The 27,606-nt window shown below is 40.9% G+C and overlaps 1 protein-coding gene across 3 annotated transcripts in view; it reads left to right on the forward strand.

The window, feature by feature from the left end:
• Positions 1 to 4,823: 4,823 nt before the first annotated feature.
• Positions 4,824 to 27,606, forward strand: part of LOC120507810 (inositol 1,4,5-triphosphate receptor associated 2-like) — a 35,426-nt gene continuing 12,643 nt past the window's right edge. For 2 of the 3 annotated variants that reach the window (XM_039720908.1, XM_039720926.1), the window contains exons 1-22: positions 4,825 to 4,975; positions 6,390 to 6,996; positions 7,749 to 7,859; positions 8,667 to 8,847; positions 9,043 to 9,119; positions 9,199 to 9,277; positions 10,267 to 10,425; positions 11,569 to 11,686; positions 11,985 to 12,035; positions 13,137 to 13,214; positions 13,758 to 13,814; positions 15,594 to 15,653; positions 15,734 to 15,798; positions 15,885 to 15,984; positions 17,899 to 18,012; positions 18,331 to 18,432; positions 21,012 to 21,175; positions 22,616 to 22,730; positions 23,185 to 23,347; positions 25,104 to 25,165; positions 26,095 to 26,160; positions 26,946 to 27,054. In XM_039720908.1, the coding sequence (XP_039576842.1) occupies positions 6,411 to 6,996; positions 7,749 to 7,859; positions 8,667 to 8,847; positions 9,043 to 9,119; positions 9,199 to 9,277; positions 10,267 to 10,425; positions 11,569 to 11,686; positions 11,985 to 12,035; positions 13,137 to 13,214; positions 13,758 to 13,814; positions 15,594 to 15,653; positions 15,734 to 15,798; positions 15,885 to 15,984; positions 17,899 to 18,012; positions 18,331 to 18,432; positions 21,012 to 21,175; positions 22,616 to 22,730; positions 23,185 to 23,347; positions 25,104 to 25,165; positions 26,095 to 26,160; positions 26,946 to 27,054 (2,617 nt within the window). In that variant the 5' untranslated portion in view covers positions 4,825 to 4,975; positions 6,390 to 6,410. Of the gene's footprint in view, positions 4,976 to 6,389; positions 6,997 to 7,748; positions 7,860 to 8,666; positions 8,848 to 9,042; positions 9,120 to 9,198; positions 9,278 to 10,266; positions 10,426 to 11,568; positions 11,687 to 11,984; positions 12,036 to 13,136; positions 13,215 to 13,757; positions 13,815 to 15,593; positions 15,654 to 15,733; positions 15,799 to 15,884; positions 15,985 to 17,898; positions 18,013 to 18,330; positions 18,433 to 21,011; positions 21,176 to 22,615; positions 22,731 to 23,184; positions 23,348 to 25,103; positions 25,166 to 26,094; positions 26,161 to 26,945; positions 27,055 to 27,606 lie in introns of all 3 variants that reach the window. The other variant, XM_039720918.1, reaches the window with a different exon arrangement.

Consider the following 27,606-nt stretch of genomic DNA (forward strand, 5'->3'; position numbering starts at 1 on the left):
GGTGTGACAAAAATCCAGGTTAGGCCATGCGTGTGACAAACACTGGCTCATGGATGTGGAGTTCGAGGAGGAGTGTGCAGACAGGCACTGCTGCTGCTCACTGTGAGCTCCTCCCTGCCATTGTGTGTCTGTGGAACTGCTCCAAAGCACATTATTAAGTGAAGGTGCAATTGCTGTCCAGCTTTTGTGAGGTATCATTCTGTTCCCTGCTTATGCCACACAGAATTGCTCACTGAATATACAGAATTGCCATCAGCTGCAGCTTGTGCTGGTGTAGAGGCAGGAAACCAGAGGGAAGTTCAGGTTTTGGTCTCAAGCAGCTCCTGTGGTGGCTGAGAGCTGCTGCCAGAGCTCTACTCTTTTTAAAAGCCCATGCCCTGATGCATCCTAGCAGAAGGAATTCTATTTGCATCTACTTCACTGTGAAGTTTCTTTTCCCTGCTCTTTTCCCTGTGCTCTGACAGATCAGAGACATTTCTTGATAATGCTTAATGCTTAGCCTTGGAAAGGGACTGTGCATTTCATCCAGGAGACATTTAACATGCAGAGACTTGGAGAAAGTAAAGCTACTCCCTATTGCCTTCTGGAGTGACTTCAGATTTTTTGTATTATGCACAGACCACGGAGCTGGAATCAAAACATTCAACTGAGCCTATGAAAATTAACCCCCTGCCTTTGGAATTGGCAGTGTGAAGTATGATCTCTTCAGGTTGGTTCTCCTCGTGGTAGGAAATGTGTCTGGCACTGAAAAGATACCCTGCTTTTCCTGCTACTGGAGTGAGACAAGATAACACAAAAGAAACGGTGAGGGAAACCAGCTCAGCCCCTCCCATTGCAACAAAGAGAAGAGGAGGAGAATGGGAGGCATAGAGAAAGATGTAACTACACTGTAGGAAAACAGCTTCAGTTTTTCTTGTGACCATTTGGCAAAATCTGAGTAACTCTGACTTGGTGTTGCTGGAGTCTCAGTCTCTCTTCCAAACCTGGCTGTATTCTGAGTCCCATTGGAATCCTTGTAGAGATTTGGGCTTGTTTGAAGCTGCCTGCAGGGCAGCAGGGAGCTGAACTGAGCAGATCAAAATTGGAACTGCCTTGTAATGGGGACAGGTGACCACCAGTTCAAGAACAAAAACAGGATCTTGACAATATCATCTTAAATTAAATAGTTTTATTGCTGTACCATCAGATGCCTCAGTGACACCATGATGTTTAAAAGTCAGGAGTTTAGTCACAACCTGTAGCAAGAGACAGTTGACCTTGACCTTTCACATCAGGTGAAATGAACCCAATCTCAAATTGCATTTCCATAATTGTTTGGGGCTTTGGGTTTGTTTTGGGGTTTTTTTGTTTGTGTGGTGGGTTTTCTTTGTTTTTTGGGGTTTTTTTTTGTTTTTTTCCAATGTTTTTATTTTTCCCTTAAACTGTCTGTGCTTTTATGACTTACAGTTCTAAATCCATTTATTTTTGCTATGACCCACGACTCCAAGTTGCTTCGGTTTTCAAACAAAAGTGTATTTTAGAACCTTCTCCTTGGAAATCTGTAAGGAGTCTGCATGCAGAACAAAGAACTCCAGGTTTGTCAGTTCTACTTCAGGCATCAAAATTTAGAAGAATCGGCTTCTCCCTTCAAAGCTTTTTCTTACCATGACTCTATGAAAACATAGCAATCTCACCCTTCCCAGGAATCCAACCACTTCTAGGATGGTGTATGGGACACAGGTTTTTTGTAAACAGGGACAGGAGGCGACGGTTTGGGAAGGCAGTGCAGGTACTGAGAGTGTTTGCGTTCACAAAAGAACTGTGGCTCTGTGTGGGCACATGTGAGCTCTCACTCTTGAAAAATGAAGCAGCCTATAATTGGGTTATGGATCATAACACACTAAAAAACTGTGGCACTTTGGAATGATGAGCTGTACACCAAACACTCATTGTCAGTGCTGTCATTTCTCAGCTGATTCACCTGGAGGAGGAAGTGGTTCTGGCATGTAATCAATACCCTGAGAGAGAAAAGTAGAGGGAAGCTTGCTATAGCAGCAGGACCCCTTATTAGAAAGAGCATAACCTATTCTTATTTTTTGAGATGATTGAAAGGGCACAGGCTGCATATCCTGACACTGTAAGTGATAAAAAGCTGATATCTGGCATTGAAGTTCAGTGCTGAGGTGAGGGGGAAATGTTCTTGTGCGCTGGAGTTTTAACCAATGGGGTCAAACTTACCTCACTGACTTGCATCACAACCATGCATCTTCCCAAATATTTGCCTGGAAATACAGGATACAGTCATTGTATCCTGGTAAGGGCAGCAGTGATCCATGGCTTTCTCCTGAGGAAAAGGTGCAGCTGAGATGTGTGTAGGTGGTCAGTGGGTATGTCAGCAAACACTGGTGCTGTCAAGGTATAAATCTCCCAGAATTTATGGCCTTTGCGTTGTGCTTATTCTCATTTCCTTTGGATTTTTTTCCTGTTAGTTTGGTAACTCTCTGGGAAATCCATCCCACTTGTGTCTGGCACCTGAGCAGCACGTAGCACAGTGTACTTCTGGCTCCTACATGCTACTGTAGCATCATAAAAGGCTGTGAAATGTCACATGGCAGAGTCTGCAAAGTAGGAAACTACAAAGCATTTTGCGTTTCATTTGCAGTAAGTTGCATAGTAAGGCAAGCTTTCTACCAGTAGCAAAGTCAAATATAGATTGCCATGGAAGGATGTTGATTTGTTATCACTGAGAAACTGAGAATAGATTAGACAATCCTTTTTTAGGACTCATTGCCCAACTGGTCCTTCCCAGACACATGGTTATGAACTGTATGACCTCTTCTTTTTGGGCTGTTTTTTTTGTGTTTCTGTAACCTTTCAAAGCTGATTCTGGACTTTAACCCGCTCAGACTAAGGGGAAATTTGTGTACAAGCTCCATATTTGCCCTGTAAAATCTGTTGACCAAAACAATCCAACCTGCAATCCATCAATACATTTCATGCCACACAAACATGTTTTTTAGTGTTATTTATTTTCATAACAGACCTTAATTTACAGAACCATGGGATATTTGGGTTTGGAAGACACCTTTAAAAGTCATCTAGTCCATCCCCCTACAATAGCTAGGGATGTCTTCAACTTCTCTGGGAAGGTGAATTTTCATGGTGCACCTCTGAAGGGAAAATATACTCTCTGGTGTAAGTCAGGTGCACGATTAGAGAGGCCATCATTTGCTGGCCCAAATTTATTTAACTATTCTGTTGCACATTCAGCACCACAATGTCTGTGTGTGAGCTTCAAGCACTGCAGATTTGCTGGAGAAGCTTTTTTGTCTTTCCTTTAGAATGTATGAGAAAAACTGTGCTAAAAACTGCTTGAGATAGAGAACAAGGTGTGGAAAATCCAGTCTGTCAGATATCATGTAAATGCCTCACACAAGAGAGGTAACAGGGACTTTGCTGAGGACTAATGTGTGAGCAATACTGCAGCCAGGTCCAGGTTCTACTGTGTCATCATGATATTTTCTGAAAAATTCCTTCACCAGGATTTCTTCTCCTGGGAAATTGAGAACGTTCAGAGAAAAATGTAAATAATAATTATCTGATTCTCTTCTCCTGTGATTGCTGCTTTGGAATGTGGCAGGTGCATGTTTGATTGGTTCCATGTGAATTGTTTTTACTTAATGACCAATCAAAGCCAGCTGTGTTGGACTCTCTGAGTAGTCACAAGTTTTTATTATTCATTCTTTTCTAGCCTTCTGATGTATCCTTTTCTCTATAGTTTAGTATAGTTTTAATAAAAAATATAATATAATATAATATAATATAATATAATATAATATAATATAATATAATATAATATAATATAATATAATATAATATAATATAATATATATCAGCCTTCTAAGAAACATGGAGTCAGATTCATCTCTTCTTTCGTCCTGGGACCCTCACAAACACCACACTACTGTTCTCACAAGTGTGTTTGTGAAAGAGAAGCAGCTTCAAGGGATAATTATAAGTAGAATTTAAATATATTATGTGGGGTGAGGGGTGTTTGAAAGCATCAGGAAAGAGTAGAAATCCACAAATTTTTGAAAGGTGTAAATGCCTCAGAAAGAAGTGTTAACTTCTGAAGTTCAGTGAATCAGAGGATGGCACAACAGTTTTTTTTCCGAGCAATGGATAAGTCTGAGACAAACACCAGGTGGAAAGACCAGCTGAAAAACAGTTTTCTCCAGTCTGCAGGCTGGAAAGGAGATGTGGCCATCAATGAGCATTTACATGGTAATTTAGCAGGAGCCATAGAGCTCTTCAGACATGCAGGCTCTACTGCATGCCTAGTTAAGGGTCCTAATGATTTTTTCTTTTTTCACAGAACTAAGGGCAGAGATGACAGTTAACAGAGCAACTATTTAATACACTATCAGTTCAAGAGACTTCAACACTTTCTTCCTTTCAAAAGTGGTGAGAGTGATGATGTTTCTACAGCTCCCAGATTCCCTGTTCTAACTCTCAGAAATTAGGAGAGATCTGCTCCTTCTTGAAATTTTGCTGTGGGTGGGAAAAGCAGGAAAGAACTGCTAATAGAAGTGAGGAACACCCCATGAACCAGAGTTTTGACACAGCAATAACCTATATCACAACATTCCTTGCTGTTTTAAACAATAATTAGAAGAGCAGGGAGAATTCAAGTTGCACTGAAATTACAGACAATTAATTTAACAGCTGCAGGAGAGATGTGAGGAGGAAAAAAGTAAAAAGGCCAGGAAGCAGGAGCCTGAGATGCTTGATTAGAACCTGGTTGCAGCTGGTGGTCCCTCTCAGTTGAGGGCTGAGTGGCAGCAACTGTACCTTGTAAAGCTGATTTTCCAGCAGAAGAGCCCTCTGCTCATTTAAACGCTGAAGTTCAGTCAGCTCCTACTCGTCAGAGGAAAGCTGAAGTAGTTGTGCTGTCTTCTTCTGAGAAGGAAGAGAAATTATTTTTCTCTGTGCTAATGTAAGTATAAGGTCTTGGGCTGTGTTTTTTGTTGTTTGTTTTGGTTATTTTTTTACTGGTCTATTACAGAAAAAAAATCAAATACCCTTTAATAGAGTGTTACTTATATCTTCTTGAAGGCTCTTGTGTGCTTAAATAAGAGTCCTAAAGTAATTGTAGGGTATTTAAATTTTAATTTAAAGGTAATTAATCTATCTATATAGAGGTAATACATCTGTATTAATGTATCTATAATATAGAAGATGGCTTCTACTTCCTGGTATTTATTTGAGAAGCAAATATTTTAAGTGAGACATAGTTAAAAAGTAGTCTCTTCTCTAAAATTGCTCTGAGCTTCTTGTTATTCTTATTTTTGAAGTATTCTTGTAGCTAAGGACATGTTCATTAGAGTAAGTGTTACTACCTGCAGAAATACTAGAAAAATAAACTTGGAGATCTTACCTCTGCTTACATAAACTAAGTTGCTGCCATGCAGGCAGCCTATAATAAACCACCTTAAATTAAACACTTAGTATTTATGTTTATTTCAATCTAGATTAATAAATACTTACATATAATTTTATTCCTTGCTTCAAATATTATATAAGTGTTAGTGACGCCTGCTGCTGTTTTGTGGGAAAGGAATTAATTTTTTTACATTTAAAAAAATCACTTAAAATTTGATTCATGAGAGCTTCACCCAGCTTCATTGGGTATGTTATTATTTAATAATATAGATCCCAGCTGATCAGTGCAGGTGGCTGCAATGTGCAGGGTGGACATAGGAACCTCACTGGGAATGAGGATTTATCCCTGCAAAATGAACCTTACATGCAAGCACACTTATCTTATAGGAAATACCTTTTAAATGTTGCCTGGGAGATTAGAGAATAAAAATACACACAGGATGAGGTTCCTGTGTAGGGCATATTTCTTGTGTAATTCCCAGTGTGTCACTATGACAACTGTGGCTGATTATTACAAGGAATACTGGGGTTTGGAGTTTTTTTGGTCTCGTAGGCTTACAGAAATGCTGAAAGTCTTATTGGTCTCACTTTTTCTGCCTCACCTCTGCCAACCCCAGTACAACTGAAGTGTTTCCTTTTATTTAAAAAGTCCTCTGCTAATTTGCAGGGTGTTCTTCAATTTTTATTTTCATTCCCCCTCACCTCCCTGCCACAGTTATGGTATTTAAGAATAAGCAGTGAGATTTCAGGAAGTATTTCTGTCTTTCATCCCCAACATTTCCACATCAACTTCTAGTTCGTTGGACAACAAAATGTCCTGGCTGAAGGTTTCTGTCACAGCTGATAAGTGGAACAAGGGTTTTCAAACACCTGGATACCAAAGCTTCAAGCTGCCTGCTGAATGGGAAAATTGGGGTAAATACATGTTAATCACCCTGGCTCTCATATCTTGTGCCTATTCTTTCCAGATATTTGGCAAGAGAAGGGAAATGAAGTCTTTTAAATGTGAAGCTAAGAAACGGCACCACAACCCAGTGGACAGCATCTGCAGGAAGATCAAGTCCATCCAAATGATGGACCAAGTCTCCAATCCAGCCTTGCAGATACCAAAATTTCAGTCCCGGAACTTTGACAGCCCACAGAGCAATATTAAAAAAAATCTGGAAGAAATACTGAAAGGGAGAAGCTGCAGGAGTCAGGAGAGCACTTGCTCACCCTTGGTCAGCCCTGCCAGTGACAATGTGTTCTCTGTGCACTCGCCTGGTCTTGGGGCCAGCTCTGACTCCCAGACTGCAAACAGCACCTGTTCTATCCTGGAAAGCTGTGAGAGATCCAGCAGCTCGTGGGTGCCTTCCTCTCCCATGCAGAGCTCTTCTCCATTCTGCTTTGAAGCCAGGGAGGCCGATGCTCAGAATAAACCATGTGCTTTAGCAAATGCTGGATCTAAAGATATGTGGCCCGAGCAGAAGTATCTGACATCAAGTCCGAATTTATATATTTTCACATCTGAAAAAAAGCCAGGAAGTGATGTGGTCCAATCTCCTGTGCCAAAAGTGTTTCCTTCAAGTGAAAGAGGTAAAAATACTGAAGGAAAACACCCCCTAATTTGGAATTCTAGACATCTGATCATTCAGTCTATGTAGATGACATTTATTTACCATTTAAACTGGTAAAACGCATCTTAGTAGGGTTTAAATCTTGTAAGACTGTAAAAAGAGTTGAGGCAAATCTTAAATTTTCTCTAAAAAATATTAATGTGAGTGCAAAAAGTGAGTAATTAATAAGACAAACACTTTTTCAAGTTTGCTACGTCATTTTTGGTTTAAGAGATAAAGATATTTTTAACAATTTAAGAGATTAATTGAGACTACTATTTGGCTAGTACTATAGCCTATGATTTGCCTATCAGACTGATTTAGAAGATACAGGAGTTTGGGTTTTGCTCTTAGTTTGAGGTGGTTTTCTTGTGGTTTTGAGGAGCTTTTTGTTTTAGGGATTGCTTTCATAATAAGTTAGCTCTAATGATTCCTCTACAATATATATGGAGGGGGAGGAAAGAAATACCTGGGTTCTTAAAATGTCCTGTTTCATATGTTTACTCCATAGAAATAACCAAGTTTTTTCCAAAAATACATGTATAAAAGTAGATGCATTGAATACTTCCCAGCTCAGAGGCTCCAGCTATGACCAGTTCCTGTTGTTTAGTGCTAAAAGCTCTGTTTTTATTTGCAGGGAAACTGGTTAGCTGGTTTTGTTGTTTCAGTCATCTGGAATGAAAGTTGCTTCATGGAAATACAGATGGGCAATAACAGATTTATTCCTCATAGGACGGAGGCAGATTATGGGGTACAAAGCCGACAATATGTACAACGTGAGATTGATCTGTGAAGAGAACCTGCTGACCACCATCTTCTGTGCATGTGACACCCACCACACAGGTTTGCCAGGGTTTTTTTATTGCTCTTTTGTTCTCCACTCAACAGATTTCCAAGGTTCAGATCATGTTTTGGTCCCTGAGGGATGCCAGGCTCTGAGATGTGTAGGTGCCTGTGTTGTGGTAGATGTAGAATAAATGTGTAAATGCCTGTGCCTCTTTTGCATGGTGCCTGATCCTTCCCTTGCTGACCTTTGCAGTGCTTTAGCACAGGGGAAGGTGAGGAGCAACTCATTTCTAGCAGTTACCTTTTTTGCAAATGACTGTGTTTCTTTCTTTCAGCCTTTATCCTGTTAGAAACTTGGGAAATTTCAGAGGAAGAGACAATCCTTCCACCTCAGACGTGACTAAAAGTGGTAGAACATGGAATGGTTTGGGTTGGAAGGGACCTTAAAGATCATCTGATTCCAACCCCCTGCCATGGACAGGGACACCTTCCCCTATCCCAGGCTGCTCAGAGCCCCATCCAGCCTGGCCCTGAGAGCAAGGATCAGTATAACATGTCAACTTTTCTTCCTCTTAAACTGAAGTCCACAAAACCAGTAAACTGGATTTTTACACAGAAAAAACCAAAACACCCACCACTACAAAAAAAAAAACCCCAAAAAAAACCACCCAACATCTCGACGCAAGAAAGAGAGCTCTAAACTACTTTTTTTTCCAGATCACGCTCTAACTCAGTTCAGGAGTCAGTTGCTTGTCTGCAGCCCTTGAGGGCAGTTGGATACAATGCAGTTCAGTAGCATGGCCTTTTACAGTTTTTTATGGTGCCTTGCCAGGCTTTGGCATCTGACCTCTGTTCCTGCTTTAGGAAAAGTGACAGTGTCCAAGATAGTTGATTATTTGAGACATATGACCAGCTGGGAATCAGAAGACAGTGGTCTTGAAGAGCTGTGCAAGAAGCTTGACCCGGAGCACAAAGATATCTCCATGGACCTGGAAACATATCACGCCATCATAGGAGAGTGGATTGAAAACTGTAAGAGAAAATGGTAACAGCATTTTAATAAGTTTTCTGTGGAAAAAAAATTATGTTGTAAGCTGCCCTTGTGCCTCTGGAAAGAAAGTGATATTGGGACAACATGTCCACAACATTGGGTTTGGCTAAAGTTTTGTAAGTGTTGCAAGGTTGGTAAGCAGCCCAGTGTCCTGCTGATTTTGTGACCCTTGATGCTTCCTTCTTTCAGGGAAGAAGGTGCTACTGAGAAATCCTCATCAAGTACAGAAGACCTGGAATCTCAAGTACCTAAAAACGTCTCTGAAGGTGCAGAACATTTTACTCTGTTTCTATTCAGGAAAGCTCCACTTTCTTGCGCTATAACCAAAACCCCCACCTCTTTCAGCCTACAAGACACATGTTCAGATGAATGTTACATCAGGAAGCCTGGAGGCCTTTGGGGGTGATGTATCTAAAGGAGACATGTGAGTCCATTTGAGCAGTTCTTTCTCAGAATACAGTACTCCTGGCTTTGAACCACTTGTCAGAAATTCTAAGAGCCTTTATTTTGGAACACTATCCAGCTCAGTCTGCAGGAGCTCTTGATTCTGTCATCCTCTTCTGCTCAGGCTTAAAATACAACCAGTATTTTTTCCTACTTATATCTTGGTGCTTCTGTGTCCATTTGCCTTTTTAATCAGTGGTCATGTTTGTCATGTCATTCCCTGTTTGAACTGGCTCCTTCCCTCTACCAAATTCTTAGTTGTTTGATGGCAAGAAGACGTTATGACCTGAAAGTCTGGTCTTGCATTTTTGGGGTTGTTTTCCTTATGATAGGGAGTTTGTTGATGTGGGGTATTTTTGTTGTTGTTGGGGGTTTTTTTGTGGTTTTTTGTTTGTTTGTTTTTTGTTTGTTGTAGTAGCAATGAAGTCTGTGATTTGGACTGTTAATGGCAAAGCACTTAACAAAGAGCTGAAGTTTCATTTGTAGTTTATGCTGAGTCAGAAATCCAATATCTGCTCTCTAAAGCTTCCCTATAATTTCTCATGATCTCAAAAGAATAATCCTTATTTAAGTTCTGGTTGAAAGCATAAAGTGGGGGATGGCTTGGAAGAAAGGACACAGAAATTGCAGAGTGAATACAGAAGCATCACTAGTGGCCCAAGAGGTGATTAGCAAAATCCTAAAGCACTCTCATGCAGACATCCGGCTGTGGCACTTTCTGACAGCAAACTCTAGGTGTAGGGAGTAGAAAAACACTTAAAACCAAAAGTTCTTGATGCCCATAAAACTGGAGAACAGACTTGGAGCTGTTACGTTATCATCATGCAGAGCAAATGACTGGACACTGCAGTGTCACAAGTCCTCTGTGGGCCCTCATCTCACCTCTAATCTGTGCAGTAGAATGCTTTAAAAGTCTGAAGTAGATTAAATCACCTTTCTCACTCCACCCTGGCTTTTTTACTGGGACAGGGAGACCTCTGACTTGATAACCTCACTTGCGGACCTGCAGTACAACAACCAGAAGCTTCAGGAAGAGAACAACAAGCTGAAGCTCACCCTGGAAGCTTTGGATGAGACCAACAGCAAGCTCCTGGCAGATAATGAGTATCTACGTCAACAATTAAAAAGGTAGGGGACCCTGATGGTGCCAGGCCTGCCATGGGCAGAGCTGGGATCTTCCAGCCTTGCTTTCATGCTCTTCTCCTCACCACTGCCTCATCACAGTGGTTTTATGCAATATCTGTAAGGTTTAGCCTTCTTGCCTGGTTGTTCTGCTCTGTCCCTCCTGGTTCTTATAAAATCATTCCTCTCGGAGCCAGGTTCCTGCAGCATTTGGTGGTGTGGGTGCACACAGGGAGAATCTCAGGCTAAAGCAAACAAACAATATAACAAGATATATTTTAAAAAGGCATAATATTACCAAGATAAGAACTAAGCACTGGAAGGCTTCCAATCCTAGACCACATTTTTTTGCCAAGCTGAGGGGAAATGAGTGTCTAAAAGCTATTTTGCTACACATTTGATGGACTGGAGTGAGTTGTGTCACTTGTTCAGCCTTTCTGTAGCCTGAGAACATATTAGTGCCATGAGTACAAGCTCATTTTTCATTGTGTTCATCTGGCCTAGTTAATTACACTGTGATATGGTTTGGTCAGCTGCCAATCTGTTCCTAGGGTTTTCAGGGGAGATTAAGGCAAGAGTTCTGCGGGGTAGCTGGTATGGGACGTGTGTCCTTATGTGGAACCACCTGCTCTAGGATGCTCTGTAGGATCAAGTTAGCTTGGGAAAGGGCCTTGCCTGTTGCTTTAGTACATGGTTTGGGGTTTATCAGATTAGGGTAAGAAAATGATGCAGAGCTCATCCTTTAATACTGAATAGAAATGGTATTTCCAATGTTAAGCCATCAATTGTTATAAAGATGAATTTGTGCTCAGGTAACCTGCAATATTTAACTGTAATGAGCTAAATTTTTAACATCGTTAACATAGCTTTGTTTGCATCCTCCTGTCTTGGGTGGGGTTTCATCCCTGACTGGAAGAGGGTGTAAAAAAGGAAGTAGAACCTTTTTACTGGAAGAAATTTGCTGGAAGAACTGGAAGAGATTTGCTTCTTGGACGGAAATTATGGGATTAAACTTGATTGTTGCTCTTCCGTTAAGTGTCATGCCAAAAAATAAGTCCATGGTGGCTGCTAAAAATACTGTTTCCAGCCTATCTAAACAACCAGCACTAACTGGCTGAAGTTTCTCTGGATTTGCTTCCCCCTGTGCAGCATCCAGCACTCTGTCTTGAAAGCCAAATCCCTGGAAGAGCAGCTAGAGGAAGCAAGAAACAACCTGAATGTGTCAGAAGAGGAAAGAGAGCAGATTCTTTGGCACAACAGACAGCTAGTAGGTGCTCTTCCTTCTTGTTTCCCTTGTACAGCACCTCACACCTTGCTGTAACAGTGGTGTGGCTGCTCAGGCTGTTAAAAATCAGAAGTAAGACCTTCTCTGTGCCATAGTGAAGGTTCATGAGCTGCACCAGCCTCAGCTCTCTCCTTTTTGTGTGTTCTCTGGAACAAAGGGATTCAATACCACAGCTGTGGGGGTGTGTGATCTGTTGCTTACATGCTAAAACCAACTCTTCTGTTGTTCTCTTTGTCTATTATTTTTTTTCCTTTTTTTTTTCCCCTATAAACTTGATCAGGAAAAAGAAAATCAGTCTCTCAACATCAAAGTTACTTCTCTTCAGGAAGAGGTAAAATAAATCATGATTTGATATGTTCTTGCCTAGCTAAAATTTGCCATTAAGAAATAAAATGTTTATCAGACTTTGAAGCCCTGCATGCTAATTAGGTTATCAAAATATCTAACACTTTAAAAGGCTGATTTGTCACAAAACTGTATATCTTGAGGTTGCACTGTGCTTTTTATTTTCCACTTGCTAGGTAAGTAAGGACATGAGGTTAGGGAAGCATAGGGACAGAGATAAACTACTTCTCCCCCACCACCACATTTTTTCCAAGATTTTTAGGCAAATTCCATGTATTTCTGGTTCTCACAGCTATAAATAGACAAACTCTATATTGAAACAATCTCCATTCAACACTTTATCATTTCATAATCTTGTATAAAGCTGTAACACCAAAAATAAGTAACAAAAATAATAATTTTTAAAAAATCAATTGGGTGGGATCTCCACTCACAGATGGATCCACTGACACTGGCCAAGGACCTATAGAAATTTTTTAGGGAATGCAGATCCATAGGCAGAGAACCCCCCAAGCTTGTTTTTTTATTCAGAGAAGAGCTGTTCATGCTTTCTCTGGTGGTCTTTTTCTGTTGTTTTTTTTTGTTTTTTGGGGTTTTTTTTACTGCATCAGAGAAACTATTTTATAAACCAGTTTTTGTCAGGTGATAATGTTTTTAATGCTTGCTTACAGACTGTATTTCAGACTTTTCAGGGGGAAATGGAGAAACAGGTTAAATCAAAAATGGTAAAGAAAATCAGCACCTTCAGATCAGTCTTTCTGCAAAGCTCCTTAGTCCAAATAGCTATTAAACCACATCTTTCTGAAAACAATTCTCATGCTGCACAGCTGACTTTTCTTTAGCTTTCCAGGTCTGGCAGTGGTTATAAATAATGTTTTGAGGGCTTTTCTCTTTTACTGGTGCTCTGGGTGGGAAAAGGAGCAGAAGCAATTTTGGTGGGACAAACACATGCAATGCATGTGTAAAAGTGCTGGTAATGCTTGAGAGTAGGCAGCAGCTTGGGGGTGGAGATGTCACTTTTGCCTGGTTTCTTCAAGGAGAAGCTTTTAATCCATTCAGCTGTGCCTAAACACTCTGTCTTGTTTAGATTATTAGGAATAGCATGGACACCAGTGGGCTGCAAAAGAAGATTTTGGAGCTGTCTAAAAACACAGCACAGCTTCAAGTAAGCATTTCCAAGCTGAGAGGACTAAAAAGTCAACATGGATTTTACTTGGGTCTAGTGAAGGGGGAATTTCTGCTGCTGGAAGACAAACAGTCCTGAACCTCTCTGTGTTGAAGGACTGCAGTGAAATAGTAATTTGGAGAGAGTGACAGCTTTCACCAAGGAAGTTGCTGTCTGGAGGCTAAAAACTAGGCTGATGGACACAATCCACAGTTTCACTATTTCCTCCAACTTTTTTTGGATACCTCTCCTTCACTAGTCAAGAAAATACATTAAGGTCGTGCTTTGAGAGGTTGTTGAAAATATTGGCCTGGACAGATAAGATGAAACAAAAGTGACTGAAAGTTAAGAATGCTTTCACTCTTTGCTGGGTACAATATCTCTACTTTGAAACATACCCAACAAGGTATTCAAAGAAGAATTTGATTTTTCTAAGAAAGAAACACCAATATTCTTTCTCCCTTCCTAGTAGGAAATAGGAACAGACTTTTATTATCGTCTGTAATGATGGCTGGGTTTATGTTTGATCTTTTCATTCTTCAGATCCAAGCCCATATCTATGAGAGCACTGTGGTGAATAAAGAGGCAAGTCTAATCCAGGTTAGTTGCTTTTACTTCATTACTAACTGAAAACCACACAATCACAGAATAATTTGGGTTGCAATGGACCTCAATGATACCTTGTTCCAACCCCCTGCCATGGGCAGGGACAGCTTCCACTGGCCCAGGTTTCTGGTCTGTACTGATGAGAAGATTTGTAAAAAGGCAAGGCAATAGTATTCACTGTGGCACTTTGATTTCTACTCTTCTCATGCTGTAGAACCTGATCCTATAAATGGCTTCAAAGTAGGCGAGCACTACTTTAGAACCTGCCTATGAGTCAGCATAATTAATGGTTTCCGGATTTTGCTTGCCTTTTTTTTTTTTTTTTAATCACAAGCTATTAAAACAAACTTGCAAACTTCAGACAAAATGTCCAGTAACTTCTAAAGGCTATTTTATTCAGCAGGGAGCTACAGAAGGCCTTTCCCTTCATGTCTTTTAGTGAAATTTTTTGTGTCAAATTAGAAATTGTGACTTGGAGTCCAATGGAAAAGGAAATTTGTCCTTTTGTTGCCGAGGTGCAATTATCTAGCCTTTACTGAGGAGTGAACATTTCAGATGTTTTTAAACATGCATTTTATACTAGAAAACAAAGCTAGAAGACCATACAAATGTGCTGGCATTCTCTGTATTCATGAATTATGCGAAGAGCTTTCTATGCTAGTGGAGTTTCTACTTAGCAGAACATGCTATAAATCTCCTGATAAAATATTTTACTATTGGGCTCCCTGCAATGTAACTGCAGCTGAATTCAAATGTCAAAAAAAAAGAACTGAACTTCAGTGTGATCCAGCTGATAACTTTGTACTGAATATTGTAATAGGTTTGGTTGGTTGTTTTTCCAGACGCGGCTTAAGGGCACAAATTTATTCTTTTTTTTAAAAAGTAGCTGTCACTTTCTCTGACTTGAATGATTTAATGCTTTTGTGAGCTCTGTAGTATCATTTTATTTCAACAAGATTCTCTTAGTCTATTGACTAAATGCGAGTTTTGAAAGTAGACTGCTAGATTACATGTTGGATAAATGTGAATGGTTGGAGTAATTTTGAAGAAACTGGCATGGAAACTTGTTGGCATTAGGATAATTTGGTACACTTTTCCTGCCTAGCTTTGTGCACTTCATCTCTTTCAAAAACCTCAATGATTTTCAAAGAGAGAGTAGGAAGAACTCCTAAAAGTGTGAGAGGACAAGAGCTCCTACTCTAATTTCCTATTTTTTCTTATAAATTCTTTGCTGTCTGTGCAGTGTCTTTTATTGGAATGGCATAACTTGACTGGAGCTAACTGCTAGTTGCTAAGAAAGGTGATTCATCTACCAATTCCTCAGTCCTACCATGAGGGCTGACTCTTTTTCAGCCTGTTAGGTTGTGTTTAATCTACAGAGTACACTCAAATAATGAAAAACAAGTAATCTTGAAACATTGTAATTTGTTTGAAGGATCAGTTGGGATTAAAACTCCTGCTGGCATATAATATAGGTCATATTTTAAGTTAAAACTAGAGTGCTTATGTCTAGTTTAATCTGTTGGACCTGAAACCAGGAGAGTAATAAATGAAAATACAACATCTGGAAAAGAGGGTTGGTCTCCTTAATTTCAGAATTTAGGTGTGAAAGGTCATCTGATGCAAGGTAACTCGCTGTATTCTTTTAAATTTACAACTATTTTTATGTCATAATCAGGTTGCTGCTCAAGCTAAACTATACATTTTACTGCTGTGAGGGAGGATGGAATATAATTTTTTTGTTGTTGTTCTTTTCTCAACAATCTCTTGCAGAAGGAGCAGGACATCAAGGAACTCAAGTTAACCATTGTGGAGTGTTCCTCGATCATAGAGGTATGGGTTGGATTTGGTTTGGCCTGTTCTGATTCTGCATGTCAAAGTCAGCCTCTCACCAAACCCCATGGATATTTCAGACACTGAGGGCTGAAAAAAATAAACTGCTGGAGAACATCCAACACATGCAGCAAGAGCTGATCTCGTGAGTACTGTGACCAAATCCCGGGGAAGGCAGTTCATCAGAAATACAAAATAGACTGATACATTTTTTTTTCCTGCTTCTTTTAGGAATGGGTTGAGTTTCCCATTGTTGTATAAATTTAACAGCAATATTCCTGCAGGGGCGAGTACACTGCACTGTGAACTGGAGCTTGCAGAGTCTTCTGAGGTATGGATTAAACCTTAAATTAATCTCTTCCCAGTTGTCTTGCATCAGCAGAGACAGAACAAAGCTCATTTCCTGTATATGATTAGATAACTCTGGACTTTGAAGCCATTAATCCTAGCAAGTAAGTACAGAATAAGAAGATTGCAATATTGTTCCAAGCACCTTGAAGAAAGTCCAAAGAAGAGCAAACAAAACACTTGTAGCCATAAAATATTAGCTCATAGTATCCTAGAATGGCCTGGGTTGGAAGGAACTTTAAAGATCATCCAGTTCCCCTCTGCTCTACCAAGTAAATCTGGAGGAGCTTGGGTCATACATTTAGCTGGCAGAAGAACAAATGGATGGGAGAAGATATCAGTTTTCCAATATGTAAAGGCTTTTATGCTGCAGAAAGTAACTGACAGTCTGCTTCTTGTGCTGCCTACACCAGACATGAACAAAAATTTTTTTCATTTGTGAAAGTGGAGACTTCTTTTTCTTTGAAGTTGACTGTAGTGAGAAAGGAAATTCAGCATTAGAGTGAGCATCTTGATAAAGTTGTTGGGTCTTAATCTCGTATACTGTTAATAAATCTGATAAGCATCTCTGATGGCAAATCAAATATATTTAAATGAATAAAATAACTTATTTATGTAAATAGAAGATAATTATCGGACTAAAATACTTTAATCAGAATTGTTTACTTATGACTACTTGTACAGTGCACTAGCTATTAAACCAGTAATTTCCAAGCTAATAATTAAATAGAGTTTGTTATTACTTACCCATGTTGATGATCATGGACAAATCTTTTGTTCAGCTTTGAGAAGTAACTTTGAGGAGGTGTCCCCACTTGAGGGAGGGATCTCCACACACATCCTGCTAGAAGGGGTGTGTTAGAAGCCCTGACTTTTAAAAAGTGGGGCTGGGTTTTTATGATATCAAGTGATTGACTGTCAGATCTTTCCAGGCCAGCTGTGCCAGCTCAGCTGGGTCCTTTGTCAGGAGCTTCTCCTGCTGCTTCCTCACTTGGTGCAAGTTTTTATCAGGAAACATTGTTCTTCACATCCTCAGAATTTTTAATTTTGGGATCAAGGAATCAGGCTAGTCTTTGCATTCTCCAACACTGACAGCAGCATGGTTGCCACCCCTTATAAATTCACCACTGATAATTTTTGCAAGAAGGATATTACTGAAGCTGTTTTACACCACTTTAGGCAGAGCATCCTGCTACAATTGTGGCTTTGGTTCTGATTTTAAGGTGAGCTATTCTGTTTCCATTTTCTCAGACAATCCATGGAGTCTTATCCTTCTATATGTGCTGTTTTCCTTTCAGATACAAGCTGTGCAGCACAGCTGACAGCAGAGAGATGTTGCTGAGTGATTTCTGCTTATTTTTATACAAGGCGCATTTGCAAAGCGTTAGCACATATAGCAACAACAACAAAAGAATGTACAAATAGACAAAAACCTTCGGCCCAGAAAGGAGAGGTAGGCTTGGCTTGGCAGCTTCGAAGAGTTAGGGTATCATCTTATTGCAGCTTCCCAGAGCTGCAGTGAGTCACCGTGTTTGCCCTTCAAATGCTGCAGAGAGACATGATTCCACAGAGTCACCTGTAAGGAAGGGTTCTGCTTATGCATCACTTGGTGAAGAGCCCTCTGAATAAAGATAACTAATTACTGATTTCCTCTTGCCTACTCTGACATGGATATTTACACTGGATCACTCAGCAGCTTAGCTGGCTTGCTTTCTTTTTTAAATCCCCATTGATGTGATGGTTTTGAAAGAGCTTTTCCAAGCCTCAAGTTTTGGTAGCTCTGACCTTCTGGTAAATACAGAGCAAGGGTACTTCAGGAAAGACTAAATGTCACTGCTGCTGGTTTATAATAAGGGGATGTCAAAACAAACTAGCTGGCTCTTCTATCTCTTCAAAGATTATCAAGACTGAATGGACATCCCTGGATGAAACACTGGACCGTGAAGTGCTGCTTTTGCTTCAGGGATCTGAATATGCAGGAGAAAAATTCAAGACTATCATGAAAAACCTGGTCAGTAGCAAAGCTTACATGGATAAGGATGCTGTCTTTGATCAATTGAGCAATTTAATTAGGAATTCTCTAGGCATTGATAATCAGATTGTTTGCTCCTTTTGGAAAAATAAGAATGGTTTGAGATTGGAGGGGGTCATGGTTTGAGATTGGAGGGGGTCATGGTTTGAGATTGGAGGGGGTCATAGTTTAAAAAGATCGCTTGGCACCTACTCTTACCCTAATTTATAAACTGGGTAATTCTGGGCAGGGTTGTAGAGGAGCACTAAAAATTATGGAGTTTGGGGAGGTTGTTTTGGGGTTTATTTTCTTTTTCAGCAAGAGGAAGCCTCTGAAGCAGAGGAGCTTGTCATGGCTTCATTAGAATGGATAAAAGATCCTGATGAGGACATGCAACAGGCCTGGGAAAAGAAACTTGTGGTAAGTAACTGTTTCTCTGAAGCATTTAGTGAAATAGTGGGACTGTGCAAAAACTTCAGGTGGGTATGTTGCTACTGCATGCTGTATGTCTTTATTATTGGAGATCAGAGTCCATCTGTGGGTCAAAGATGGCTGCATGGAGAGAATATCGTCTTTACTGGGGTTTAGGAAAGGATGATTGCTGTTCACTTACATGCTGTGCTCTTGCTGGCTTTTCTTGTGCAACAGCTCCCTTAGTTAAGCAGAGGAGGCTTTATAACCAAATTTCCAAATCAAAACCTCCATAGGGTCTATTTTGTTGTGAAAGGCAAAGAGTGCTGCTTTTACTAGGTATATTCCACAGGAAAAATTTCAGCAAAACCTTGTTTTACAATTTAATCTTGCATAATGTATTTCTTCTACTCCTCATACTGCTGGTGAGGTTGCAAGCACAGTATCTTCCCTATGTAGTGGCAAGTGCCTGTGGACACAATTGAACACTTTTGTTCCTTCCTCCTCTCCTCTGTAACAGCACAATTTCTGAAATTTCCATCCATCTTATTGGATGTAGCTTTTCCTCTAACCTACTCCTTTCTGCTGATCTGTTGTTAGGAATGCTCCAACAGCCCCAGGCTGTACAATAATGTTCTTTTCCAGCTCCCTAATGGATGTCAAACCCCACAATTCCTCTCCCTTGGGTGACAGCAGGTGCCACCAGGGAATGTGCTGCATGACGTTGTTGCTTCTTTGGGGAGAAAACTGCCCTTCATTTTTTCCTCTAGTGCTACAGAATGGTGTAGCTGGGTCTCTTGATGCTTTCTGGGCAGGGCTGGAGAAATCACTGGAAGCCATCCAGTCCCAGAGCTAGGTTTTCTTATAATTTTTCTTCAACTAAATCCTGAAAACTTCTCCTTAGAGAAGGTGCAATCATCTCACTCTCTTCACCCAGATATGACTTTGGGTAGACTCTAGCAAACTGCTGGCTTGTGAATTGCTGTAGTTTTTTGATCTTGGCTGGAAACCTCCTCCTGCAAAGCTGTCAGAGCTGAAAAATTCTTGTGAAGTTACATTCACGTTGGTATCATATTCCTGTTAAACATGTGAAGCTAAAAAACTTGATGTGGGAGTTGGAGTTGATTGTGGCAAATGAATCCTATTCTGGCTCCTAAAGAGTGATGTATTTGGAAAACTGAGTTAACAGAGGATCAAGAAAGAACAAAATCCTTTATAAATAGAAGGTCCCATCCTTTAGGGTCCCATGGGGGATGAGAAGTGACTTCATGTCAAAAATTATCTCCACCTAGACAGAACAAGCCAGGCATGTGTGAAATTTTTGCATGCAGCTAAACATCAGTAGATCAAAAAAAAAGGAGAGAAATTCAAAGTAGCTTCTTCCAGCCTCGGAGAAAATCCATGGTCCAAGATTTAAGTAGTTGGTTAATAAAAGTTGTCACTAGAAGCCTTGCCCACAATTTCCTGTGAAATTTATTGTGGACATGTTTTTCTGGGGTTTAGTGTTTTCAAAAACATTTTAAAGGATATTAGACATAAAGCCAAATTGCAGTGTGCACATATGCATGTATCTAAGTATATATAGTGACAGCAAAATCTTTTTCACCCTTCTCCTGGGAGATAAGACTGGTACATGTGCCCTGATAAGCTTATGCCACTTAAGTGTCAAAACCATGGTATTTCTAAGAGTGCTGCCTGCCTTGGCTGAGGAACAGACCTGCAGGATGTGGGCAGTTGCACATGGTCAGATCCTATGTCATCCTAGGAGACCTATCAGCAAAAACTCTTTTTTTTTTTTGCCTTTTTTTAAGCATGATACTTGATGTGCTATTTTTTTCATTTGCAGCTCATGAGCATCTGACTCCAGCTTGCAAGCAGATAACATGGCCTGTATTTGTAAGGTTGATGTTTTCCCCTTGGAATTGCTGCAAAATCCCAGGAATATAAACTTCATTCTTTCCTGACCTCTGTTTGACTCTCATTAAGCATTCTTTAAAAGCTGAGGACACTCTTTCATGTGTTCAGTTGAGAAAGGTCAGAGAGAGTGCTGGATTCTTCTTCTCAGGACTTTATACTGCAAGTTTCTGCTCAGAGAAATAGAGTTCAGTGTTATCTAACATTTAATTTTTACCCTTTTCCCTCCTACAAACCAGAGGTAAATCTAGAAACCTTCATGGTGAGAGTCATCCCTGGCACAGATCATCTGCTAAGCATGTATGGCAAACAGGTTTTATTGGTTCTTGTTTACTTAATAAATTTTGCTGTAATGCAAACTCAATTTGGTACCAGTGGACTCAGTTGTACTTGAAGAAAGGGCTGCAGAAGCCTAAATTATCAATTTTAGAGTTTCCTGTAAGATGATCTTTATTAAAACTTCCTCTTATGAGCTATGTTTTTTGTTGCGGTATCTGGGTATCTTGCTGATGGAGTTTTATCTTTACTCTTATAGTGTGGATGTAGGTGATGATATTAATTGGTGGAGCAGGGAACTCAATTCTCACCATGTAAATTAGGGCTCTGGCTAATTTCCTGGCTCTGCTCCTTCTCTAACCACATGGTAACCGCATGGCAACTTCAAAATTCCACAGGCCCTCAAGCGAGAACTCGGAGAAAAAAGATGTCTTTGGACCCAGAAACTGCAGCTTTTGGAAAAATGCAATGAGTCGTTAGACAAGGATTTTATTCGAGTGGCAGGCAACCTGAGGAGAACCAAGACAGAACATCTTCACCTAAGGAAAGAGCTCTCTGCTAGGTAAGCCCTTCAAACCATGTGTCTTTTTTTGGGGAGGAGGTAGGGTTTTGGTTTGGTGGTTTTTTTGGTTTGATTTGGTTTTGGTTTTTTTCTGGTTGCTTAGCAATTTAGTATCTAATATTGGGGTGGGTTTTTTAGTGGAACAAAGTCTACTGAATTCTCAAGGATTTTTTTCACAGGGGAAACGATCTTTTGTTTTGGAGAGTGGATCTGGTTTTAGCACAAGGTTTACACTGTGTGGGAGTTAAGGTTTGTGTGTGAGCTGATGTACAACCTTGAATGTGTCTTTGAAAATACCAGGGAGACCACAGACTGAGATGTTAAAGCATGAGGGCACTGCCTACTGAACAGGTACAGCCCTTAAAAAAACCTGTTGGGTTTGTGTGAAGCAGGCCAGGTGTTAAATATCTGTCTGCAGGTATTTTTCTTTGGGATACAGTTGTTAGGCTCAGGGAAGACAATACCTCAATTTCCCAAGGGTGTAGCTTCAATGAGTTGTCATTAAATATGAAAATGTAACTTTTTTGGCATTTGGTTCCTTCTATAGTTGTGATCCCAGAAATAGGATGATAAAATAGCCTGGGCTGGAAAGAACCTTAAAGATGATCCAGTTCCAAGCCCCTGCCATAGCAGGGACACCTTCCACTACCCCAGATTGCTCCAAGCCCCATTCCTGGGTTTGGGATGTTCTTAGGACTTGGCAGCCCTGAGAGCTGATGCAGAGCAGTTGTACCATACTTTTGCTGGACTTACCTTCCACTGAACCACCTATTACATGCTCTCCCTCCACCTGGAAAATAATTGATAAAAATACTGATGGCTTGGTTCCTTAAAGCTGTCTCTGTATCAAAACTGTCTGTGATGAAAGCAATAACAACAACAACAACAAAAAAGCCTGAGGTGAGTTAGAGAGGAAATGGGCAATGGTTTCTGCAGTGGAAAAGAAGGGTTTTATTGAAAGCCATACCCTTTAGCACCAGTTCTGATGGCATCTGCTTGCTGTCAAATGACATTCCCTCTCAAACATGAAGAAATCAATCCAGTGAAGCAGTAATAGCTCCTGGGTATCTTTCTCTAGAATGACTGCTTCTGTATCCAACCACTATTTCTCCCAAACCCTGAGAAAACACATTCTGTTGTCCAGAGTGCAAAAGCTTGCCCCACTGAGCTCTTGCTTCTTGACAGTTCTCTGATGATTCCCCTGTGGTACCCAGAAATGTTACATGAAAGCCTTCATCCCCTTCCTGCTGTAAAACAAAACAAAATTAAAAAAAAAAAAAAAAAAAGTGTCTGATTCCCTGGTGCTGGATCCTGGGGAGCTGCAGTGTGTAACAGCTGACTTTTGGTGCATGTCCCAGCAGACAGAGTGCGTCAGCCCAGGCCAGCCTGCTCCAAAATGTCATTAATGGGTTGTGGTTTGTGCTCTCTCTTGCTCCACAGCCAGCACAAGATAGAAACTGTCAAACAGCTACAAGAAGAAACTGCTGGCCAGGCAGAAGCCTTGTGTTTAGAGCTGCAAAAAGCCACCAAGCAGCTGGAGGATGCCAGCAAGCATGTAAGGCAGCCCAGTTCCCTCTGTGTGGGGAACCACGAGATGCTGAAGGGCTGTGGCCGAGGCATGGCTGCCCTCGGGGAAGGGAATTGCATGTTCCGAATGGTGTGCCTCCCTGCAAAAGTGGAACCAGCAGAGGAAGTAAAATTTGAGGGGGTGGTGACAACAGTTTGCTGATGAAAGAGGCAGCATTGCATATTTGTGGTGGCTTTAAAAAAAAAAGAGAAAAGGGGGGGAAAAAAGCACCCAAAAATAGCTTCCATACACAGTCCACCCCAACGTAAAAATGCAGAAGTTCAGAGGGAGCTTTATCACTTCCTGAGAAAGAACAGATGCAGTTTGGTTTCATTTACATGAACTGTAGAGCCTTCTTGTTCTAGCCAGGCTGGTTTATTTTATATATATATATATTTTTTTTATTCCTTTCTTTTTTCCCTAAATATTGTTTTGTGCTTAGGCAGAGGATCAAGTTGAAGCATTTCGCTCCGCTTGTGAAGAAGCAGCATCCTTGAAAAGCAAGTTGGAGGAAGCCATTTCTGAGCAGCAGAAGCTCAGGGATGTAAATGCAGCTTTAGCAAGCACTTGCCAGCTGCTTCAGGAGAAGGTGGAAGACCACAAAAGTGAGTAACTTCTGGCAATGTGCCAGCATTCACTTTTTGCATGGGCGAGTATTTCAGGGTTTAGTTACATAAGGGAAAATAGGACTGATCTGCAGGTCATCCAGTAAAATGCTCTGCAGAGTCTTGCTTGTTGTTTTGGGATTTTCCCCACCTTTTTTTCTACTTTTCCTTCTCTTTGAAGAGATCTGCCACCATCTGAGCTGAAAAGCAGGTGGGATCCTAAGGAGTGGATGTTGGGATCCACCAAAGCTTCAGAAGCTCCCAACAAACCCCCCCACCCTGTCCTAGGAGGGGGAATTATTAATTCCACTGCTGGCACAGGTATTCCTTTACCAAAAGTGCTGTTCCCCACCTTATACCTAACAAAGTCATCCCTCTTTCTTAAGCTTCCTGAACCAAACACACTTGATTTTTGTATGTTCTGTGTTCTGTTTGCTGGTTGTGCTTGCTCTGTGTTTTGACTAGCTGTGTGGTGTTAGGCTGGTCTCTTCAGTGGAAAGCAATCCTGTCACTGCCTTGTGCACATGCAACTTCTGCCACAGAACCATGGAAGCTTCATATTGCCTCTTTCGTACTCACTTCCTGACATCCTCCAGCACCTCAATAACCTGGGCAATTAAATAATGCAGAGGTCTGAATCCAGAACACATGACTTTTTCTTTCCTGGAGTCTGATTACTTTCTTAGAGAAAAGGGATGTGACTGATTTAAGCCCTCTGAATATTTTGCCCTCAGGCATGCAGTTACCATATATGCTCAACAAATATGTGTGCATTGCAAACAACTCCATGTGAAACCAGAGTTTGTCTCACCAGAAAAACTCCTGTGGGACCCTTTGCTTTAGCTCTAAGGCACAACTTTGCACTGATATGTCAGAAACAGCCCCAAATGGTCTTGCCTCCCTCTGACCAGTGTTTTGGTGTTGTTTGTGTGTGTGCTCATGTTGCTTTCATGTTTCCCACAACCTGTGCAGCTGCTTTATTTTGCTCTTAGCAACATGCATGACAGTGGAAATAGTTTGTCATTTTCCAGCTCTGAAGCTGTCCTGCAAAGTGAGCTTGATTAGATCAAGAGAGAACTCCAGATATGTGAGACTGGTGCCACTGTGACTAAATCACACCCCCCCCTGCCCCCCCCCAAAAAAAAAATAAAAAAAATTAACCCCCAAAGAACCACCACTACCCTGAAAATAGCTAGGACCTTGGCTCTAAATTACTCCAGTTACTTTACAGAAATCTTTCTGTAGATAAATAAACTGGCAGGTGTGTGGAGAATTTGCAAAGTATTATGAAGAACAGGGCTGACAAACAAGGCTGGCACTGAAAAAAGAATAAAAATGTTGGCTCCTGTAGAAAAGCAGGCAGGTCTGGTGCCTCTCCTGACTGCTGGGCTGTGGTCTCCTCCCCACCTGCATGGTAAGAGGGGAAAATTCTTCTAAATACAAAGCCCATGGATTTTACAACTTCTGTACAGCATGTTAGGTGGAAAGACCAAATATTTCTCTTCCCCCAAGCTGTAAGTGAAGCATCTGTTTCCACAGGGAACTGTGGCATCCTAACACTAATGATGTGGGGAAGTATTGCACTTGATTTGCAGGTAAAGATGTCCAGTGTTTTCTCTTTCCTGTTACAGGCTTAACCAGACTAATGCAAACTACATTAAATACTGATAAGGAGTAGTTAGAGATGCTGTAACATCAGATTGCTTGTTATCAAGTTGTTAGGAGCCCTGTTAGACATGTAAATGTTTCTTCATAGCAACTGCTAATACCCTGAGATGGGAACTGCTGCAGAGGCATCTCTGTGAATTGCTGTGCCAGGTATGGTGCCTTTTGCTGGGAGCAGGAAAGGTGGGCTTACACAGGAAGGGCTCTAGTGGAAGAACAGCACAGCTGAGACCAGCCACAAACAATTTGGTATCTTGGCACCTGGTATCTTCTTTTCTAACATGTCCATAACGTATATGTACAGATCTGCACATTATTTTCCTTATTCAGCCTTCTAGGAAAAATGTGTCAGGACTTACAGGTGTGGTGTTGGTCTTCACTGTGAGCAATTGTTGGTGATCGTATCAAAAAGGGCTGAGGGAAACCTTCCCTGATACACTGGTGTGATTTTTGTCCCACTCTGCAAACAGGCTTGAAAACAAATGTTTAAAATCTCATAAGGTAAGGGTTTTTTCAGTATCCAGACACTGGAATAGGCAGTGAAACAGTTATTAACTTTGTGGCCATCTGTGGAGAAATACAGTAGAAATTACATAACTCTGGAGTGCTTTGCTTTGAGTAAAATTATTTGCTTCAACTTTGGGAGGGGGTGGAGGGGGAAACATTGTGGAGAGACTTTTTTCCCAACTGGCTCTAGTAAGGAACACTATAGCTCAGGATTGAGCACTCTGGATTCAACACAGACCAACAAGGTATCTAACAGCAAACAGAAGGTCCTGAAATGTCCCCTAGGCTGTGACAGGGGTATCAGAGGAGCAGAGTCAAAGCTGGACCATCTGCACATGAATAAAACTTATATTTTGTAGGTAAGGGTCTGCAGAATTAAAGGCTGAAAGTAGCAAGGGGAAACAGCTGCAGAGTTTTGCAGTTGCAGTTTTGCAACTGATAGCTGCAAGTAGTTCAGTTGGAAAGATAAAGTTGCATTTTGCTCAGAATCAGTGGTGTAGTCCTCATTTTCCTTTTGTTTTGTTGGGTTTTTTTTCCTTACCTGCCTTCCTTAAACTCTCTCTCTATTACAACAGTGCTGTGCAGAGTTAGAATCTGACTATGCTCTGCTGCCCACGTTAGCTGAACATGTAAAAAGGAAGGTAAGTGTGCTTGCTGTGGTCATTGCTGAGCCTGCTAAAACAGGATGCTGGATTTATTTGGGTGGGGGTTTTTCCCTTCATCACCTCAGGGAAATAAATAATGTTCCTTGTGAGAAACTGAGTTAAATATTCACTAAAAATAATTTGAGATCAATATCTGTGTATGTGCATGCAAGTGTGTACATGCACACAAAAACATATTCTGAACTTTATTGCAAAGCTGGGTTCCCACTGCCTATGAAGTACAACATAGACATGATAAATTGCTTTTTGAAAAGGATCAGAGTTTGAAAATGGCACTTCTTCTAATTTCTTTCCATTTTTCATTGTTGAAGCAACATTAGGTCAAAAACAGCTGTGCACATGTTGTTTCAGAAGTTTCTCAGATGCCATCTTTAGATGACACCTCTTGGCTTGGCTGAAATAGTGTGTTTTGGATTATTTTCTTTTTTTTTTTCTTTTTACCCCCTTCACAGGATTTGAGTGGCTACTTTGGTTCTCCTCTCAGGCTTGTTTTGCTTGGCTTTGTAGGATTTATTTCCAGACTTGGCTTGAACCAGTACATTTTATTGCAAGTGTAAAGTTTCATTATCCTGCCTCTTCCTGTAACAGTTCTGGCCATTAAAGATATGAGCTCTGCTGCTTTTCTAGACAAAAAAAGCCACAGAAGATGTATTTGTTTAACTGTTGATGTTACATTATGCAGATGCCTGTGTGTGGGGGGAGTTGGTGGCATTAATGTATTCAGTGTGATGGGACATAGCACTTCTTATTTTTTCAACTAGCAGCTCCATTGCTCCAAAAGACCATGGAATGAAGGACCCCCCTCATACTCTTACTTTCCCTGGGCACTGCCCTCAGGTGCTTCACACTGGCACAACTCCCCTCTGCTAGGTAAGACCTGGTGGTGTTGGACATTTCTCTGTCTTTTATAGAAAGAGTAGACAGAACAGTCTCAGTAGTGCTGAGTGTGCTGTTAGAGTGTGGAAAATCTATTTCTGCGTGTAATCCAGGAATCTGAGCCATGATTACAGTGCTTGCAGTGAAAGGCCTGAAGAGGTGGCACTCTGTCAACGTGACAGACAGTTCCCAAAATCTTCAGGAACTATTGGTGTAAATTGTACGTGCAAGCGTATTCCTGACAGGATGCTTGTCAGTCTGGACACAGAGGGTGTGAGTTCTGGTCTTCTCATTCCCTCTGACTGGCATATCCTGAGATGTCCTGCTCCTTGGCTGCTGCGCTGAGGGCAGTCCTGGTTTAGGAACCTGAGCAGTAACAGAGCTACTGAGAAGAAGATCACAGAGTGAGAGAATGGTTTGGGGGGAGGGACCTTAGAGATCAGCTAATTCCATCCCTCTGCCATTGGCAGGGACACCTTCCACTAGCCCAGGTTGCTCAGAGCTCTATCCAGACTGGCCTTGGACACTTCCAGGGATGGGACAGCC

This window comes from Passer montanus, unplaced genomic scaffold (genome assembly GCF_014805655.1).
Source record: "Passer montanus isolate IOZ18808 unplaced genomic scaffold, ASM1480565v1 scaffold106, whole genome shotgun sequence".
Taxonomy (NCBI): Eukaryota; Metazoa; Chordata; class Aves; order Passeriformes; family Passeridae; genus Passer; species Passer montanus.